This window comes from Sebastes umbrosus, chromosome 7 (genome assembly GCF_015220745.1).
Source record: "Sebastes umbrosus isolate fSebUmb1 chromosome 7, fSebUmb1.pri, whole genome shotgun sequence".
Taxonomy (NCBI): Eukaryota; Metazoa; Chordata; class Actinopteri; order Perciformes; family Sebastidae; genus Sebastes; species Sebastes umbrosus.
In genome coordinates, this window is record NC_051275.1 from 8072535 (window position 1) to 8091859 (window position 19325).

Sequence of the window (19325 nt, forward strand, 5' to 3'; positions counted from 1 at the left end):
CTTTTCAACCACAAACTAAAGACCTAGAGCATTCAGAGGATGGATGGCTGTCCTAGGTAGATTGACAATAAGGGGGTTTCTGAGCAGTTTCCAGAACAGAAGTGCTCGCCATCTAATCACCGAAAAATGCATTTCGTGCAGAAATCTCCAAATGTCAAAAGTTTTGATACCAAATCACAGCATGGCTTTTCTATCGTGTTCCTCAAGGTCTTGGTGTCTTAATGTGGTATTTTGGAGGGATTATTGATCATTTTTTATCAATTCTTGAGCGATAAAAAATGGTTAAATTTAGCACCAAATCTGTGTAACAAATGGCATCAACCCCAAAATTGCTGCAACAATTTAGGAGACATACTGTAATGGAGCATGGGAATGACCATCACAAACTTACATCATAATGTTCTTAGCCCCTTAAACACTTTTCACAATTTATTTTAATGAATGAATGAATTCCATTCCCTGACTAGAACAACTTGACACACAGTGCTGAGCTGCATCTCAGATTAATCTCCAGGTTCTCAGCTTTCAGATGATGTACACCACTTCTGTGTGACATCTACTGTTGACCTGCTATCTCCCCCTAAACACCCCCTGTACCCCCCTAAAAAAGGCAAAAAACGGGTCTATTGTGGGTCTTAGAGGGTTAACAAGGCACGACCAAATATTTTCCAGCTACTGTAGGACACCAGACTGCCCACCTAGGCTGCCAAATATACCCTGCACCTACACTGATACAGAGGGCCGTGCAAAACCCACTGACCAGCGGGTCGGGTGGAACTTTATTCACACTGGGGGAGTTTTTGCAGAGTTGCACACAGTTTTCTGTAATTTTCTGTCGAGGAAAAAAAGCACACAGCAATAAATGTTTCGAGTACAGGATCAAAATGCCCATTTTCATTTCATCATGAGGCAGACTGCTTTGATTCTTACTGTTAAACTGAACGGGCTCGAACACATAAGACAGTCGACTCCTAATCTGGGACAGCGATAAATCTGTTTCCCCGCCCGTCCCAAAGGAAAGCTGCAGTAATCCAGTCTTGAGACGGCACCAACAAATATGTCACGTTTGGATTTTCTCCACTGAAAACAAGTTCCAGATTAGGAACGCATCATGTGCCACTGATGCAGTGTTGCTTTTATTCCCCCCATAATGTTTGATTGATCATCAGAGTATATACTAAACAGCAGAGGAAGCAATCACTCACTTGTTTTGTTCATACTGTAAATCTGTGCAGTAGTGCAGTGTGCTGTGTTGTGACCTCTCCACTAGAGGGGGTCGTCTAACTGTTTAATGGTATTAAACAGTGCATGAACCAAAAACTCTGTTATTGTGAAAACGAAGCAGGATTAAATAACATTTCATAATAATGAGCTGAGTTGCAACATTTGTTTGTGTTATTTCACAATTTCAGGGTTAAACTATATATTCTGTCTGAATGTATTATTTATTTCACTTATTTCATATTTATTTATTTAAAGTCTCCACAGAACGAAGTGAAACACTAGATTCACATTTTAAGAATATACCTAATGGGAGCATAAAATAAAAAAAAAAAAAACTTGTGTATTAAAAAATGTATTGTAATGCCAAAGCTTATGCTTTACACATCTGAATGGTTATTGTCATTATTGGTTTTCTCGATAAATTGATTTAACATTTGGAGAATGTTTGGCATTTTTGCGTGAAAAATGTATCGACTATCAAAATAGGTGATGATTAATTCTCATCAGTGCAGCTCCAATATATTTATATACTTTTTCATTCTTTCTGTACTTCGCTAGAGAGAAAACTAAATATTCTTAATAACACCATCACAATATTTGTCATAATAATAAGGAAATTCATAAATACATTAGTTGGGATCAGTACTCACAACAGTAGTAGTAGTAGTAGTACTAATAGTAGTGGTAGTAGTATATACATAAACAAACAGAAACCTTAGTGAAATGATGCTGTCTTCCAGTGTCGTCCTACAACGCTAGGAAGGCACGGTCTTTGTCTTTTCTTCTAACCCACAACTAACAAAACCATATTGTCTGACCTGCTTTATTCCAATCCTTCCTTACGACTTAAGGGTCATATCTTAATGTTCAACACAGTCTCACGGCAGTTTGTGAAATAGTCACGAAATTGAATCTACTTGATTCGTGTACATAGACACGAATTTCCCTTTTTTTTTCACGATGCTCAGCACGACTTTCATTCAACATATTTGTCGTGCGTTTTCCTACGAATGTCCAACGACGCACGTGTCAATTTCTCTCCAGTCTTTTCAAAATAAAACTACTTAGTTAGGTTTAGGAATAGGTCGACATGGTTAGGCAATAAACTTAGTTAGGCTAAATAAATAACACCAGAAATGCTGTAACTTAAGTACGGAAGTTACGTGACAAAAACGACTTAGTTAGCTTTAGGAAAAGATCCCGGTAAGACCTTTTTCAGTGGTCTCCCTCCTGTTATGTAACACCTTCGTCTCACACTGACTACTGGAAACCCCTGATACCCATTGAATTAAATATAATTGTCTGCAGAGCAATGTTAAATGCGTCACAAACCACTTCAAAGAGTCGCCCTTATTCTCTGCATTATTAAACAGTCAAAAGAGAAATAATTACAGGAAGTCAGATTATGTGCAAATATGCAGCACATTTAGCCGAACTTGAAGCTAAAAGTACTTCAAAGCCTTTTTCAAACCTGTTGTGTTAAGTTTTCTGAATTGAACAGCTGAAACAAATGTTATTATTATATGTACCAGCCTATTTGGAGTAAAGAGCAGGCAATGCATACAGTGTAAAGTTCTACTTGGTACTGTATATAAAGTTAGCCCCTCTGCTTTTCTGAGAACCAACCAGCAAGCCGCCTCCCACTTGAGGAAGTCCCCCTGCACATTATGATCCCTAGCTCTGCCCCTGTTCACACAGATTCCTCACCTCCTCTCACAAGACCTTGAAAAGGGGGTAGGGGGGGTCTGAGGTAGGCTGTTCTCCATCCGTCCCAAAGTAGCACAGCCAGTTGTGAAATCACTTTACAGTACAGGAGGAGCTGTGTGGAAGCACAGGGAGCAGCAACATCCTCCAGTCCTGTTACGGAGCTGTAGTGTGTCGGTGTGTGTGTGTGTGTGTCATGGACCGGTATCATGTGCTGGGTGGCAGCAGGACTGTACCGGCGCTGAGACGAGGTCCAAGCAGGGAGCAGGCCGTGGTGTATCTGCTCACTCTGGCTAAAGAGAAGCCGGTCCTTCTCAACAGCGTGGCAGCGCTCATGAAGGTAACTGATGCCGCTGCTAATATTAACAAAGCTCTGTCTGGCAGTTGTTGCTCTCTGACTAGATTTAAATAGACGGAGGATGTTCCTGTGATGGGGCTTTGGGGTTTGATTCAGATAATACACACACTGTGTTTTTAAAGGCCCGTCGCCTACATGTGATGCTGCGGTTACAGTACGAGCTCTCTGCCGGGTCGGTCTCTAATAACAAAGGGGAGCTTTCAGGTCCTCAGACTGCTTTCCTGCTTGGGACGCTTTACGAGTCGAGCTTGAGAAATCTGTTACATGTATTCACATTGTGGCAGCTGAAATGGAAATTTCAGTTCTACAGTAAACCTGAGGGGCAGGTAGAAACTTGCTGTGTAGGTGCATTCAAAAGTGACATAACCAAGTCAGTACAATCCTGCAATATATAATAAATGTGAAAACACATCAAGTACAGTTAACATGTTAGGAATGTCAGGATGGTATCTAAGCCAGTTGTTCCCAACCTGTTTTCCTTTAAGCCCCCCCTACTTGTATCTAAGAAAAGCTGACCCCCCGCCCACCCCCCCACCCCCCCCGACGTCATCACTCTAAAAAAAATACAAATCCTTGAACAAGATACTCAATTTGAATAAATTGATTCAGTGTATTCAATAAGTTAGTATTTTTTCTTTAAATCAACTTTCTTTAATGAATAGAACTCGTCAGTTTCATCAACTTAAATAAAGTGATGACCTCTTGAAGGATTCGCCAAGCGAATACAGATGCATAATATGATCTTTTTTTTTGTAATGAATTAATTCATTTACTCTAGTAGGGTTGGAGCCAAAATAGACTTTTTGTTATTGTGGTTAAATAAATGTAATTTATGGTGTTGTTAGAGTAGCTTGCACCCTTTGTGTGCATCAAGTGGGAGAACAAATATGTTTTTGACGAGTGAAAATGTTGCTTTTGAAAGGCTAAACGCCAACAAATATGGATTGAAGCAGAATATTTTGTTAGATTTTGCTACTAAGTAGAAAAAAAATATATATTTTTTTAAATAGTTTTATTTACAGACTTTTATAAATGTATAAATTATCCAGAAAGTATGTTATTATGATCAGAAGGACCTGCTGTTTCCACTGAACTCCAAAAGGTAATAACAAAGCTATCAAGCTAATAAATCCTCTGAAAAACCGTGTTGGTTAATTAGTTTGACATTTATCTGAATACTCGAATACATGTATTTGTCGGACATGAAGACATGACAGAAATAGGTAATCTGTGTCAGAATGATTTATCAAAGATTGAGCTTATTGCAGAGAGGGGTCAAGAGGTCACCCAGTCATGCTGTGGCTTCACTGAGGCAGTAGATTGACATGGAGCAGAGGAGTGGCATGTGATTATAATGATGATGGATACCAGAGATTGTTTTAGAGGAAAGAGGCAGAAATATGTTTGTTTGGGAAAGAGAGGACGAGGTTGATCTGAAAGGAGAAACTTAAGTCAGAGCCAAGTCTTTGGTTTCAGTTTCAAAATGCTGCAAACGGTACAATGAGAGTCAGATGAGGATAAACTGAATTGAGTATGGTATAACAGGCTAAGAATATAGTAAAAAAAAAAAAAAAATCCCATCTCAAGTAGACCAAGTAGATGTCTCCATTTAGCTTATTTTGGACAATCACATCGGAGAAGCAGAAACCAGTGAATGTTTGGCATTTTTAGCCACGCTAGCGGCTCTATGAATGGCAATGTTAGTCTGTCGGTCGGTCCACCTCTGAGACTGAAACAACTCAACAACTATTGGATGGTGTTGTATGAACTTTGTACGCACATTCATATCCCCCTCAGGATACGTTGTAATAACTTTGGTGATCCCCTGACTTTTCATCTCGCACCATCGTCAGGTCCAATAGAGCGCTCCAGGGATGACGTATTTTTGTAGGCCAACCAGGAAGTTAGCATCGCTCTGGGTTCCTTCGACAAGAAGCCAATGGGATTGTTCCATTGGGTTTTGGATTATTGCGGAAAATAAGCTTTGTGGCAAACACATTTTGTTCAGCAACGTATTCTTCACAAATGAACACCACTTCATCAGAACGCAGCCGTAAAGGCGGGCGAGTCGGCGTCATGACGTTTAGTTGTCTCATTTAGCCACTTGTTAGCAACCGTCTTTTTTAAGACACGTAAAGGCTTCAAAATTCACGAGTGGTGTATTTATTGATGTATTTTATGTCGTAGAACAAAACTTTATTAATTAATTACTGCTATCGGTTAAAGGGTTAAAAGAAATATTTAAAAATAGCTAAAAAGCTCTGTGAGTGTCTTGTCAATTGAAGGAGAAAAGCTGGTCCACCTTAACAGCCCAACCTTAAGTGAGTCTGAGTCGCTGTTGTAAGATACAGGAAGTTGGCTTGGAGGAGTTGTAGCATTTATTCACCGACAAATACACACATTGCACTGCTACGTTCACAGCCATAACGCCACCGACAACCCCACACTCACCACTGCCACCACACACACACACACACACGGTCTGTCGGACACTCGCTAACGTTACGCAGCGCTGACAGACCGTTTGTGTTTGACAACAGCGAACACAAAGCCAGCAGCAACGCTACAGCTGTGAACGTAGCACAAACACACACACGGTTTGTCGGACACCTGCTATGCCGGGCAGACAGAGTAGCCAGGCAGACACACCACTGACAACCTCGCAGCTCAACTAAATAATGCGGTGGAGGCTTACTGGGACAATACACCCAGCGTCATGGCTGCTACAGTAACTCTCCCGGACGGGTGAACTGGGGACTCGGTTGTCTGTTGTGCTTATACACTGCAGCTGGCGATAAATGATGGATTTAACCTGTTTGTGCATCCGCTTACTGTTGCAGCTGGGCGGCTTGTTACTAGGCACTAAAAATAGCACCATTGCACGCAACGCACTAATCTCGTCGGTTAACGGTTAATAATCGGTTAACAAGGGTCTGTTATCGGTTAGAAAAAAATTAGCATCCCTAGTCAAATTATCTATTTGCAGTCAGTTTTACTAATAATATACATACATCATAATTTAAATAGAACTCGTTGGATAGTAACCTGGCTGTTGAGCTCCAGGCGGCTGTGTGCATCCTGCAGTGTGACAGCTGGACAACTGTTTACTTGGTACTGCTGTTTACTCTGGCTGCTATGCTCTCTAAATCTCCTCTGGCTAAACAGTCTCACGTGGATATATACAGTACGGCGGTTCACTACTGTACCAACCAGCTGCTATTGACTTATAGTTTTTTGGGAGGGGGGATATTGATATTTAATCTCATAATTTCTTGTGCACAGCAAATTGTTTAACTTAACAAAGCTGATGCAACTGACTGCCGATCTTACACACTTGTTCTTATCTCTATCCTATAACAATAATCAAGCCATAAGCCTGCTTATTATCGGCAGCAGTGTTTAGAGAATGTGAATATACGACTCCCATCTAGCCTTTAATCACTGTATCTAGTCTTTGATGCTCGCGTCTCTACGCTGGAAGTGTTTGACGTGATAATTGGAACCCAGTCCTCACTTTGAGAGACGTCCCCAGGGCTTGGATCCCAGTTGAAGAGGAAGCTTCAGCGGTTTAAATGCCAGCCGCCCCCACCGGGAGCAACAACTCCATAGTTTCATCTTGAAATCCGTGCCAGTGACATCAACATGGAGGACCACCAGCTTATTATTCAGAGGTTGGCTGCCGCGGAGAGTCAGCTTGTCCTATTCCCCCTGCCTGACTTTGATGCTTATGTGTTCCACAGGGGGAGGAAAAAAGAAGAAGCAGCAGCAGAAAATGAAATAGAAAATATCTCTTGTTAGCATCGTCTGTTTGTTCCTCCTCTGGGACCTGAACACGATGAACTCTCCAAGGATCAGAGTCTGATCGTGAATGGGGTTTGTTTTGCAGACGGTTACGAAGCCCCTGCAGATATATGTAAAGAATAAGGCTTTGTTGAACTTTCCCGGTTTACTCTCGGAATACTATGCGTGTGAGATTTTCTGTTTACGCCTGTGACGTAGGTGATCACGGCAAAGAAGAATATGGCTGTACACTTATAAAGTAACCGCTCTGATCAAAGGTACACAGGCGGGGAATGGCCCCGGGGCGCTCGGGGAGGGGAGGAGGAGGGGAAGAGGAGGGAGAAACATTAAAGGGCATGAGAGAAAACAGGAGACACTGACTCTCAGGGGAGAGAGGGAGACATGAGGAAGAGATGCTGACTGCTGGGAGGATGAAAATAAGGAAAGTGTAATGAGTAAAGTGAGGAGACCATACTGACTGAGGAAAAACTTACAGATTGAGATGTCACATTAGAAAACTATCTACATTACACATGGGAATGAATGAATGGGATTATTCCTAATTGCTGCAAAGTTATTGTAGTACATTTTGTTTAATAAAGCTACATCGTTGCATCCATCAAAACACTACAAAAATGAGATAGCAGTTGACTAAATAATACTCCATAATTTATGATTTTAAAGCAACGCTATGTAACTTTTCAAAGATGAAATAGCATAATCTTCGTCTTACATATTCAATGTTGAATTCACAAGCAATTAAACGCACCATTTCCCTATTAAACACACTCCAGCCTTTTATAGTACTACAGCCTTACTTGGTCTGGCTAATGTTAGCCTATGTTAGCAAACTTAAAGGTGCTAAATGTGAGATTGGGAGCATTTATATTGACTCCGCACAGCTCTCAACATGGTGACAAGCTGAGCCGGCAGCTCGTAGCTAACGGTGCTAACAGCGCTAACAGTGCTAACAGTGTAAACCTCGGGGGGCTGGAGGGTGGGTGCTACACTTCCGCTCTGGATATCATATAGAACACTTTTAATGCCTTTATCCACTGCATGGTACGGCACGGCTCTACAAAAAAACAGTGAAAGCTGAAGTAGGCGAGATTGGAGCAAATATGATTTAAAAAAAGTTATGTTATAAAACGGTCGCTATATCCTGACAGTAGTGCATGAAACAGGTAATCTGAAAAAAATAATGCGCCTCTGTGTCCTCCGGTGTCCTCCGGTGTCCTCCGGTGCTCCTAACGGCATCTGCAAGATTCCACAGACCGGAGGAAAACAAGCAGTCAGAGCTGACCTGAGGTCCGCTGTCCATCTGCTGTCTATGAGAGCCGGCTGTCGATCACTCGCGAACTCCGACCAATCTATCAAACTAGGCAGCGCTGATCAAATATGAATCAATATTATGTTACGTTAATGCCTATTTCGCTCCTCAAAAGTTTTCAGAAACATCTTGTAGTGCACGGTTTAGCTGTAAAATGAGAAAGTTTGGGACGCCATCGCCATTGTGAAATCTGGTGAGGGAACGCCAAGTTCCGGTCACATGACCGGAGCATAGCCAATAGGAATGCTCTCTCAATGAAATGACCTGTGATTGGTCAAAGTCTCCTGTCACGGGCTAGATTTTTTAAAAGCCTGAAAACAGAGCCATGAGGAGGTGCAGGAATTTAGTTATCTCTCACAACACTTGAATTACAATATGCTGAAAGGTTATTATGGAATTTTTGCCCAATGATGCCAAAAATATACTGCCTACTGACACTTCAGGTTTATGGAAAAACATTGTGTTTTGGGTTGAAATAGCTACGAACACAAAGACAACTACACATTGTTGTTCTACCAGGTGAAAGCCCTGTGTTTTGTGTTTTCATCCCTGATGAGATGATAAAACCTACTAGTGGGTGTAGTAGGCCCCTATTGACCCACATCTATGGGGCTTATGGCGACTGATGACGCCTATTTAATAGGTGTTACAACTGTCTTTCATATGTTGACCGCTGTGACCTGTATATTTCATTGTTGTTACATACAGTACTCTCACTTTACAAGTCACAAGTCATAGTTTTATAATTGTGTCACCAATTTTGAATTTCAGTTGATATTTGTTGGCATGAAATAGCTAAATATTGAAAGACCCATCAGCAGCAGCTGCTTCATCTGTCTTTATATCAAACCCAGTGGTGTATGAGAGCCACCCACTAGGTGAGACGTGGAGGGCTGTGGAATGTGTGAACTGGTGTCTGGGGGTGGATGCAGGCAGGAGCTTGGAGAACTCTGGGAACCAGGCATTCCTCCACCAACTCGCGGTTGTCTGGAAGTTTGATAGACATTGAGTCTAGGGAACTTTCACCCTGCACTAAGGCTTTTCATAAAAACCCCCGTGTATGGGATTTACACAATCTAACTAGAATAACCTACCTACCATTTCATTGCTTTACTTTTTGAAGCAAAAAACAAACATTTTTAGGACACACTTTTATTTGAAAATATGAAATGTTCATAGTTCATTTGTTGTGTACGTACATACAAGGAAGGCACCTAGTCAGTTGGTGCTATTTAAAGTGTGTACAAAAAGCTGACATTAGTGGTGAATCATCAAAAGGAAAGTTTATGTGTGTGTTCACAGATGGTTATCAAATATTACTACAGTGTGTGACTACGCTGCTTTCCAGGAGGCGTTTAGCAAACACGGCTAAACCGAGCTTTATATGTGTGTATCACATTCTTGGCGGTTTCTGAATTGTGATTTGGCTTTTCTCTTTATGCCCTGATGACACAGCAGGGCTCACTGAGGCTGTTTCAACTGATATAATAATATAATACAGATCAGCTTCTTTTAGACACAAACAATGTATTTGATGATAAGGTGGACAAGGACAGGAGAGCTGGAGCTAAAACGTGCCGGACTGGTACTGTCGACAGTAGGGCTGTGTATTGGCAAAAATCTGGTGATACGATACATATTATGATACATGGATTCAAATACAAAGAAATACACCATTTTAGAATAGACAAAAATAACATATGTTATACATATGTTTGAAAATCTGTTGGTTTAGCTCAAGTGACGATAGCAGTGTCTTGTTCTGCCCACCTGCCGTATTCTAACCATGAAAACAGCTCAGATACGAATCAATACTAAGCCATTGATTTGGGTGTGAGAAGCTTCTCTAAACAGCAGATGATTGAATGTTGCCGTGGAGCTCTGTCATTATCTCACTGTTGTCCTCCTGAAGGATGGGGGTTTGTTGTGTCGGTGGTGTCATGGAGGGGGTGGGGGGGTGGTACTGCCTTTTTTAAAGGCCAGTATTTGTCCATCTGTCTTTTTGCCAAGCTGTCTTGGCTCGAACGTGTGCTTCATTTCAAGGTTTGAGCTGTAACTTCTCACAGTGTCCATCATGAGAGTGAGTAAACCCAGATTTTCATTCTTTATTCCAGAGTCCAAGTGAATATTTGATAACAGATTTTAGGTTAATGTTTATAGGCTGTTTTATAGGCTTAGTTAAAAAAAAGAAAGAAGCTATTCACTATATTTTAGGAAATATTTCTTAGTTATTTACCAGGGCAAACCAGAGAAGCTTGTATTTTTTGCATTTACCTATTGTGGAATTATGTTGCTCAAGCCAAAACCTCACTGTTTCTGGCACATGGAAGCTTGGCATCTAGTAAAAAGGTTTGGATTAACACCTTGACGTTGTTCAGTCAGTTCTCAGAGCTCTACGGGACCTGCTCTCTGCAGAGAGACCTCCTAAAGAGACTTATAAACCAAGGACTTTTAATGCCTGTGGCAGCAACAACCTTTGAACATAAAAAACTCCTCTGGCATTTAAAAGTCCCACATGAGAAAAAAACTGAAAAATATGGGATCTACGCAAAAATCTCCCGTTGATTAGGAGCATAATTTGAGCACAGTTTGGGAATGTCGGGTGTCGAATTTGACGCTGCTTCAAGTTGATTTATGTTGAGGCCAAACACATTTCATGGTATGAAATCTGTCTGTGATCCTGCTACTCATCCATCCTACAGGTTTGGTAGCCTAAAGGCTGTCTGGCAGTCAAATGAGACAATGATAGCGGCGGCTTTCAATCTATTTTCTTGACAAAAAAACGAGACAGGCGTCAGAACGCCGAGTGGTCTAATCTGAATGTATGTTCAAGCAGATGTTGAGTGGGAGGGCTCATGAGTAGTTGTAGACCTGCCAGGAAATGTTTGAAGTTTGACTCTTTTCTCTTGAATATATACAGCACTATTCCACGGCCCAAAGGGGGTCTTTTACTCCCACCCACTCAGTTGAAAGCTAACTGGTCCCAGATTACAGGTTGAAGATAATGGTGGGGTTGTAGCTCGTCATCATGCAGATGCTCCCACAGAAGGAAAGCTGTGCTCACTGGTGCAGTCTGAGGGAGAAGATACACCAGGGCATTTATTTGTGGGTGGGATCAATTTTGCTGCCAAGGGTTCTGACATGACAGGAAACCGATCAGGCCTGAAAGAGAGCATAAAGTAGCACAGTGCTTCTTTGGCTCCAATATCTTGTCCTTTAACAACAAGCAATATGTTTTTCAAAGCTGACTGATATTATTTGGTTTGAATTGCCAGTCGTGTGAGCATTCAGTTTGTTGAAATTTTACCATCAAATTAGGGCTGTCAAAGTTAACATGATAATAACGCGTTAACGCAAATTTGTTTTAACGCCACTAATTTCTTTAAACGCATTAACGCAACTTGCAATTTTTAGGTTGTAGTGGGTTTTAAAGCCATGTCATACTAGCTTGTCCAGAAGGAGGCTAAATAACGCTCCAAAGTTACGCTAAATTTTGTCGAGGAAAACCTGTTATGGCCAGTTTCAAAGGGGTCCCTTGACTTCTGACCTCATGATATGTGAATGTAATGGGGTTCTATGGGTACCCACGAGACTCCCCTTTACAGACATGCCTACTTTATGATAATCACATGCAGTTTGGGGCAAGTCATAGTGAAATCAGCACACTGACACACTGACAGCTGTTGTTGTCTGTTGGGCTGCAGTTTGCCATGTTATGATTTGAGCATATTTTTTATGCTAAATGCAGTACCTGTGAGGGTTTCTGGACAATATTTGTCATTGTTTTGTGTTGTTAATTGATTTCCAATAATAAATATATACATACATTTGCATAAAGCAGCATATTTGCCCACTCCCATGTTGATAAGAGTATTAAATACTTGACAAATCTCCCTTTTAAGGAGCATTTTGAACAGAAAAAAATGGGTGATTAATTTGCGATAAGATGTGATTAACTATTTTAATCGATTGACAGCCCTAGTAGATACAAATCTTATTTTCTTACTTTTTAAAATATTACTGTCGGCCTATAAATTCAATTTATAGTCTGAGCACGGAATGATTTATGAATTTGATGTCTTTTTTTCACTAAACATCTCAGACCATCTCCCAAACACTGGTATGTGCCTTTAAGGCTCACAGAGCTGTGTAACTGTCGTCCGAGACGCTGTGTCTGCAGCGGAGGGGTACAGCAGCAGACAGCAGCTGACATTTAGAGTTCAGAGGCCACCCTGGTGGTCTGCTCTGCCAGGGACCCCATAGGTGGGCTGACCCCTCATAGTGACAGCTGGACAACCAGTCACAGAGTCTGACTCCCATGCAGCACTCGGGGGGGGGGGGGGGGAGAGGATAGCGAGGGCTGCTGCGTTGTTTCAGGAGTGAGAGAAGTCATGACAAGCTTCATGTCTGCTCTCACTGAAACTGAGACAGACTTTACTCACTTAATTCACCAGATTGGGTTTCATACATTCAGTCATTTACACAGAAGTTGATGTGTACAATATTAGTCTCATCTCTCATCAGTCTGATTGATTTCAGCTCAGTCAAATAGAATATTTGGGAGATGGCAGTCGTACTTCTTTCATTCAAATATAGAACAGTTTTCTTTCAGCATCAGGCCTGCTTTCTGCTCCTCTGTCGGAGCTGGCCACCTTCAGATTGTCATCAGTCACTGGCTCAGCACACAGACAGGAAATGAGATAGCAGGGGGCATATTCCCTAACATGGCTGGATTTAATCTGATGCCATTGTGTTACAATATAAAGCCAATATTGCCCCTTTATTAAAACATGGATACAGCTAGTCAGTCAGATTTTTACTGTTTTAAATTGTGGATCTAAGCATCCTGTGAGTCTCCAGTCCTCACATACATGACATGTTCAAACATCGGCTCAGGTTGAAATTAGGGCTGTCAATCGATTAATATATTTATTCGCAATTAATCGCATGATTATCCATAGTTAATCATGATTGATCTCACATTTTTTTATCTGTTCAAAATGCTCCTTAAAGGGAGATTTCTCAAGTATTTAATACTCTTATTAACATGGGAGTGGGCAAATGTGCTGCTTTATGGAAATGTATGTATATATCTATTATTGGAAATCAATTAACAACACAAAAAACGATGACAAATATTGTCCAGAAACCCTCACAGGTACTGCATTTAGCATAAAACAAATGCCTAAATCATAAGATGGCAAACTGCAGCCCAACAGGCAACAACAGCTGTCAGTGTGTCAGTGTGCTGACTTGACTATGACTTGCCCCAAACTGCATGTGATTATCATAAAGTGGGCATGTCTGTAAAGGGGAGACTCGTGGGTACCCATAGAACCCATTTTCATTCACATATCTAGAGGTCAGAGGTCAAGGGACCCCTTTGAAAATGGCCATGCCGGTAAGCTAGTATGACATGGTTGGTACCAATGGATTCCTTAGGTTTTTCTAGTTTCATATGATGTCTGTATCTTCACTCTAGCTTTAAAACTGAGCTTGTTATAACCTAAAAATAGCAAGTTGCGTTAAAGAAATTAGTGGCATTATTTGCATTAACGCGTTATTATTGCGTTAACTTTGGCAGCCCTAGTTGGAATCCATTATAAATCACAGTATGTGAAGGTGTGTTTTTAGACCCAAATTCTGTTGCTAAGAGGAAAGTAAACCCTCATCTGATGTCCCTCTTTGGTTGTGTGTCTGTTTCCACAGGAGCGACAGCGACTAGAGACCATCCTAAACCTCTGTGCTGAATACAACAAAGGAGATAGCCCCGGCCTGGACCCCCTGGGCTCAGGGAGGATGGGTTTCCCAGATGGCTCGGGGCGGGGGCCGTCCATGGAGAACGTCCTAGGAGGGACGGCGTCCTCGGCCGCGCTGCGCCTGCTGCAGAGACAGAGAGAGAGCGACGAGGAGAACCTGAAGGAGGAGTGTAGTAGCACAGAGAGCACTCATCAGGAGGTGAGGACGTCTCCTGCTCTCAGCACAGCATCAGCGCTGCACAATGGAGACAAACAGGTCAGAGGGAATGCTTATTTCCCCAGCAAAGACGCCCCTCTGCATGCCACTGTGGAACCAGCATGTGCAAATAATGTGCTTGGCTTTGCTAAATCAGTGGTTCTTAAAGTGGGGTTCAGGGACCTTCAGGAGGCTCCGGAGGAAAGGGAACGTTTCAATTTACCAGAATGTGTTCACTACTCATCATCGCCCGTATAGAGTGCTGCAGGAATCAGTCCGAAAAACCTGGAAATGAGTTAGCATCTTAGCACCTCAGGTTCCCTTGTCTGAAAGTCAATGGGTTTAAGAGATTTTAACGTTTTGTTCTCCGACATAAAATACATCAATAAATATCCCACTCGTGAATTTTGAAGCCTTTATGTGTCTTCAAAAAGTCGGTTTCTAACAAGTGGCTAAATATCGTCTTATATCGTTGTTTATAGCCTAACGTTAGCTTTTTCAAAAATCATTTGTAAAGATTATCTTGCTGAACAAAACATGTAAGTATCATAAATGTTTGTTTGAGTTTATTATCTGCAATAATCCAAATCCAAGGGAACAATCCCGTTGTCTTTTTGTGGAGGGAACCCAGGGCGATGCTAACTTCCTGTCTGGTCTACAAAAATACGTCATCCCTGCACCGCTCTATCGTCAGGGTGCACATCTGTTATTATCTAGAATACTGTTTCACGTGGATGTGAACATGATGTGATCATCATGCTTGTTATGTAATGCTGAACTCAGATAGCCTACGAGAAAACAAGCTTCCGGGGGTGAAGAAGAAGAAGAAGCTGTACAATCTGTTTAGTAATGTCTGCACATAGGCTGACAACATTGGTTAAAGCATGAATCTGCATGACTCAACAAATGACTCGACAGTACATTTACTGTCCTGTAAATATTTCTTGCATTTGTGGGAAAAGTCTGCAGTAGAATACATAAAGCTACACAGAGCTACAGTCGGTTTACTTTCTCTCTTTTTAAGTTCCCATTTAGTGGTGTTTTGGGCTGTTTGTGGGAGGCTTACAGGCTACCTTTAAGTAATAAGACTTCTGTTTTTACAGTGGCTCCTGCATGACCCTCATTTATCAATCACCTCCTTTCTGTTTGCTCCCTCTTGTCCGTTTCTTCTGTCTTGCTCTGTTTGTTGTGACAAATAAGGGTTTCTTAATGCCGGCATGTTTTTATTTAAGTTGCCAATAGACTGCTCTGTGCTATATTGTGCCATTATCCGGTCATTTTGAATTGATTAGAAATGATCATTTTTGTACCAATAGAGTTTTTCATTTGGGAAAATCAAACTGCGTTTAGACCTGAGACTCTAATTATTCCCCTGTGAACCACAGAACACTATAAATATAATAACAGTAATCATAGAATACATTCGTGAACGCTGGTGTGGAATCTGATGAGAATGTCACAGTACAGCAAGTATAAGTCTAATGTTGCATTCACACCGAGAGCGAAGCGAACGGCGACGCCAGAGAGGAGAAGATGCTTGTCTCCATAGATACCAACAACTTTTCTTTCCGACATTTCCACCATCAACCATGGAAGAAATAACCACTGTTGCTGCTTTGTACATGTTGTGGAAATCCCAGATATATCAGAAAACCAAAGCTGTCGTGTCTGGGTTCATAACATCACCCGGCAGCGAGCTGTATTCACATACAGTCCCACTGCACTGACTGTATCTAGCAAGACACACGTCGCTACTGCGGTAAGAACCCAAAATAAACAGACTCTGCTGTGATTTAATTGCGATAAACGAATCAAAAGGATGCCGAAATAACTACATAATGGTGCCGATTTTGTAAAAAGTCTGAATTCATGTTTTGACAGGTCTGTCCGCAAGACGACAGGCAAACAACTTTTGAAATGCTAGTTTTCTAAATGGAGTTTGGATGGATGAGTGCCAGGCTATGCAGCTGCTCCATCAACACTCAACATAAAGTCATCTAGGCGTAAATATGGCAGCGACGTTGTTGTTCCGTCCATAGACAGTCTGTGGTTTATACACATACATTTAGACACACAGTTTGGTCCCGTCTTTGAACAGATATGATGTACTATCGTAGCTATGGGTGACCACAGACAGATACAAGATTTTTTCCTCCATTTCTGACGACAGGAGGAGAATCTCAACGCTGATAGGCTTTCGCGACACAGCGTCACATGAATTTTTCGCTAAGAAGATATATTTCAACTCCCGCGTTGCCCAGTGTGAATATACGTCTATTCGCCCCTTTGCGAAAAGTTTGCTTCACTCTTGGTGTGAATACGCCATAAGACTTTATATTATGTACAACACTGTCCAAGAGACTGATAGAGTATCTGACATGTAATGAAAGGTGTGTACATCTGTCTCTCCGTTCCTCCCATGGTTTCACTTCCTTTCTTAACAGCCTGATGTTCTCTCTCTCTCTCTCTCTCTCTCTCTCCCTGCAGCATGAGGACTCATCCAGTTCGGGCAGCGCAGGGCGTCTGGAGCTGGGTTACCTGGAAGACGAGCGGGTTCGCGTTCTCTCACGGATCGATGAGCTCAAAAGTCGGCTGACGGAGCTGGAGCAACAACTCCAGGAGTCCAAACAAGAGGTAGTACAGAAAGTGGATGCTGACTGTTGGAATGTTTTTTGACTTCAGTCTAAATCCAGCCTGGACTCAAGAAAAACATTTTTATTCAACTAAAACTTCTGTATGCGAGAAAAGTTTCCACAGCGGCAGTACAAGCTGAATACTACGGAAGCCCTTAGAAGCAAGTGGAAATAAAAAATGTCTAAATCATTTCTCTCCTGTGTTTATGACTCAAGAACGGGTGAAAAAAAGTTTTGCCAGGATAGTCTTTTTTTAAAGTCGCTTAAAGAAAAAAATAATCTGTAACAGGTGAGGAAAAAAAAGTTTTGGCAGGTGAATTTATTTTTTGTCAGGATCAGTTTTCTAAGTGTTTGTTGTTGTAATACTCATTTCAGCCACAAGAGGCTGAAGTGCACCACTACTTCTAAATAGGACTGAAAGCATTCATGTTTTCCCTAACGGCGGCAGATTAGCGACAATTAAAATACATTTCTAGCCAAAAGAAAGACATGACAGTAATGTTACATAACTTACTGACACACAATATATATGTACCTTGTGTCTAGAGTGCATGGAGAAATTAAAAGTAATCTGGAAGAAAACATGAATGCTTTCAGTGCTGTTTAGAACATGGGGTAGTGGTACACTTCAGCCTCTGGTGGCCGAAATGATTATTAAAACAACAAACACTTAGAAAAATTATCTAAACGAAACTTTTTTTTTTCACCTGGCAAACGTTTTTTTTTTCTCTATCGGTTTCCCATAAAATAAAATAATATAATTTAAATGGATTTTCTTGGCAAAACACTTTTTTTCCACCTGTTCTTACGTCATAAACACAGGAGAGAAAATCAACTTAGATCAGACTTAGAAAATAGATTTTTCTTTTTTCTCACTTCCCTCTCAGGGCTTCCGTAGAAATCATTTCATGATCACAGCATCATTACTATACAGGTTACTCTGCGGTAGCTCACCTGTAACACTGACTGACTTTGTCTCGGCCCACTCTTCCAGGCGGAGATGGAGCGTGCCTTGCTGCAGGGCGAGAGGCAGGCGGAGTTCGACCAGATAGAGGCTGAAACGGACATCATCAATCAGCTGCAGCACAAGCTGGACGAGCTGGAGAACGCCATCCAGAGGGAGAAAGACAAGGTACAGACAGCTGTGGACAAAGGGTGTGGGTGGGGCGGACATAAATACAGCTCATGTTTTAAATGCTCTATTTGAATCCACCAAATTATATTCAAGTATACAGGATTCAAATATTTGCTGAGGTCATGTACATTCTTAAAAAAAGAGAGAAAACACACACATACACTCACTGCCTGTGCTTTTACAGTCTCCTAAACACTCTTCTCTGGTCTCTACTGGTTCGGTGTCCTCCCATAAGTCGGCATTCCTGTCTGTGCAACACTTTCAATTCTTCAAGTCAAGAATGCTTGGTACAGACAATCATAGCCATGTAAAGGGCTATAAAGGATTAGATTTACCTCTTTGGGTATTCTCTTTTGCATGTTTTCACCTTAGTGGTTTGCTCTTAGGTCTCGTCTGTGTTCTCCTTAGCTGGACTCCGCTAACTAACCGAAATCCATTAACCCCTAATCCTTTTCTCTGCTTCTTCAGCACTCACAGTTACTGTACCTCTGATCCTCTGCGCTCACCTGTTTCTTCACCGTCTGCATGACAGACCCTGTGGGGCCAGGAAACCTGCCCTCCAATGGCTGTTTGGGCTCTGTAGTCTTTGGTTCTGTAGTGCACGGGTTCTGCAAGAGACTTTGAATAAGGGTTCTGGTAGTGGACGGGGGAAACTTCTAGCATGTTCTCTATAGTTGTTTTCTTTTTACCTGCACCCACCACACTTTGGCCCTACAGTTGAAGGCCCTGTTTAAATGTATACAGATATTTTAAAAAACGGTTATATTCGTTTTTAAAAACATCTGTACACATTTAGACAGGGCCTTCAACTGTAGCAAGAAAGAAAGAGAAAGCACATTTACCAGCTTAGTTTCTTAAACTTTTGGTTGTTAAATTATTGTTACAAAAAAGGTTTTTGTCTGTGTTTCCCAACTGTCTCTGTGAGGGTCCCACGGAGTTCCAAACAAAATGTAAAGGTGTCACTTGTGATTGTTTTATTGGAGGATAAATCATTGAGTTAGCTTTGATCCGATGTCTCAGTGCTTCCTCCCCTCCTACGCTATAAACCTGTCGTGGAATTTTGTGCCCAATTATGTCAGAGAGTTATCTTATGTGAAAATCCTTCTCACGAAATTGGATCAAGATCTGGCATGGAAATGTTGGGGAACCCCGGGTGTTATTTAAAAATTAGAGGATAAATTCTCCCTGAACCTGCGGTTCTACTAC

At 41.5% G+C, this 19325-nt stretch overlaps 1 protein-coding gene across 14 annotated transcripts in view; it reads left to right on the top strand.

Moving 5' to 3' along the window:
- phldb1b (pleckstrin homology-like domain, family B, member 1b) overlaps nucleotides 1-19325 on the top strand; it is a 131810-nt gene that overhangs the window by 78779 nt on the left and 33706 nt on the right. For 12 of the 14 annotated variants that reach the window (XM_037774828.1, XM_037774827.1, XM_037774829.1 and 9 more), the window contains 3 exons: nucleotides 14106-14411; nucleotides 16839-16985; nucleotides 17979-18116. In XM_037774828.1, coding sequence (XP_037630756.1) covers nucleotides 14106-14411; nucleotides 16839-16985; nucleotides 17979-18116 — 591 coding nt within the window. The remainder of the gene's footprint in view (nucleotides 1-14105; nucleotides 14412-16838; nucleotides 16986-17978; nucleotides 18117-19325) is intronic. The other 2 variants (XM_037774832.1, XM_037774825.1) reach the window with 1 other exon arrangement.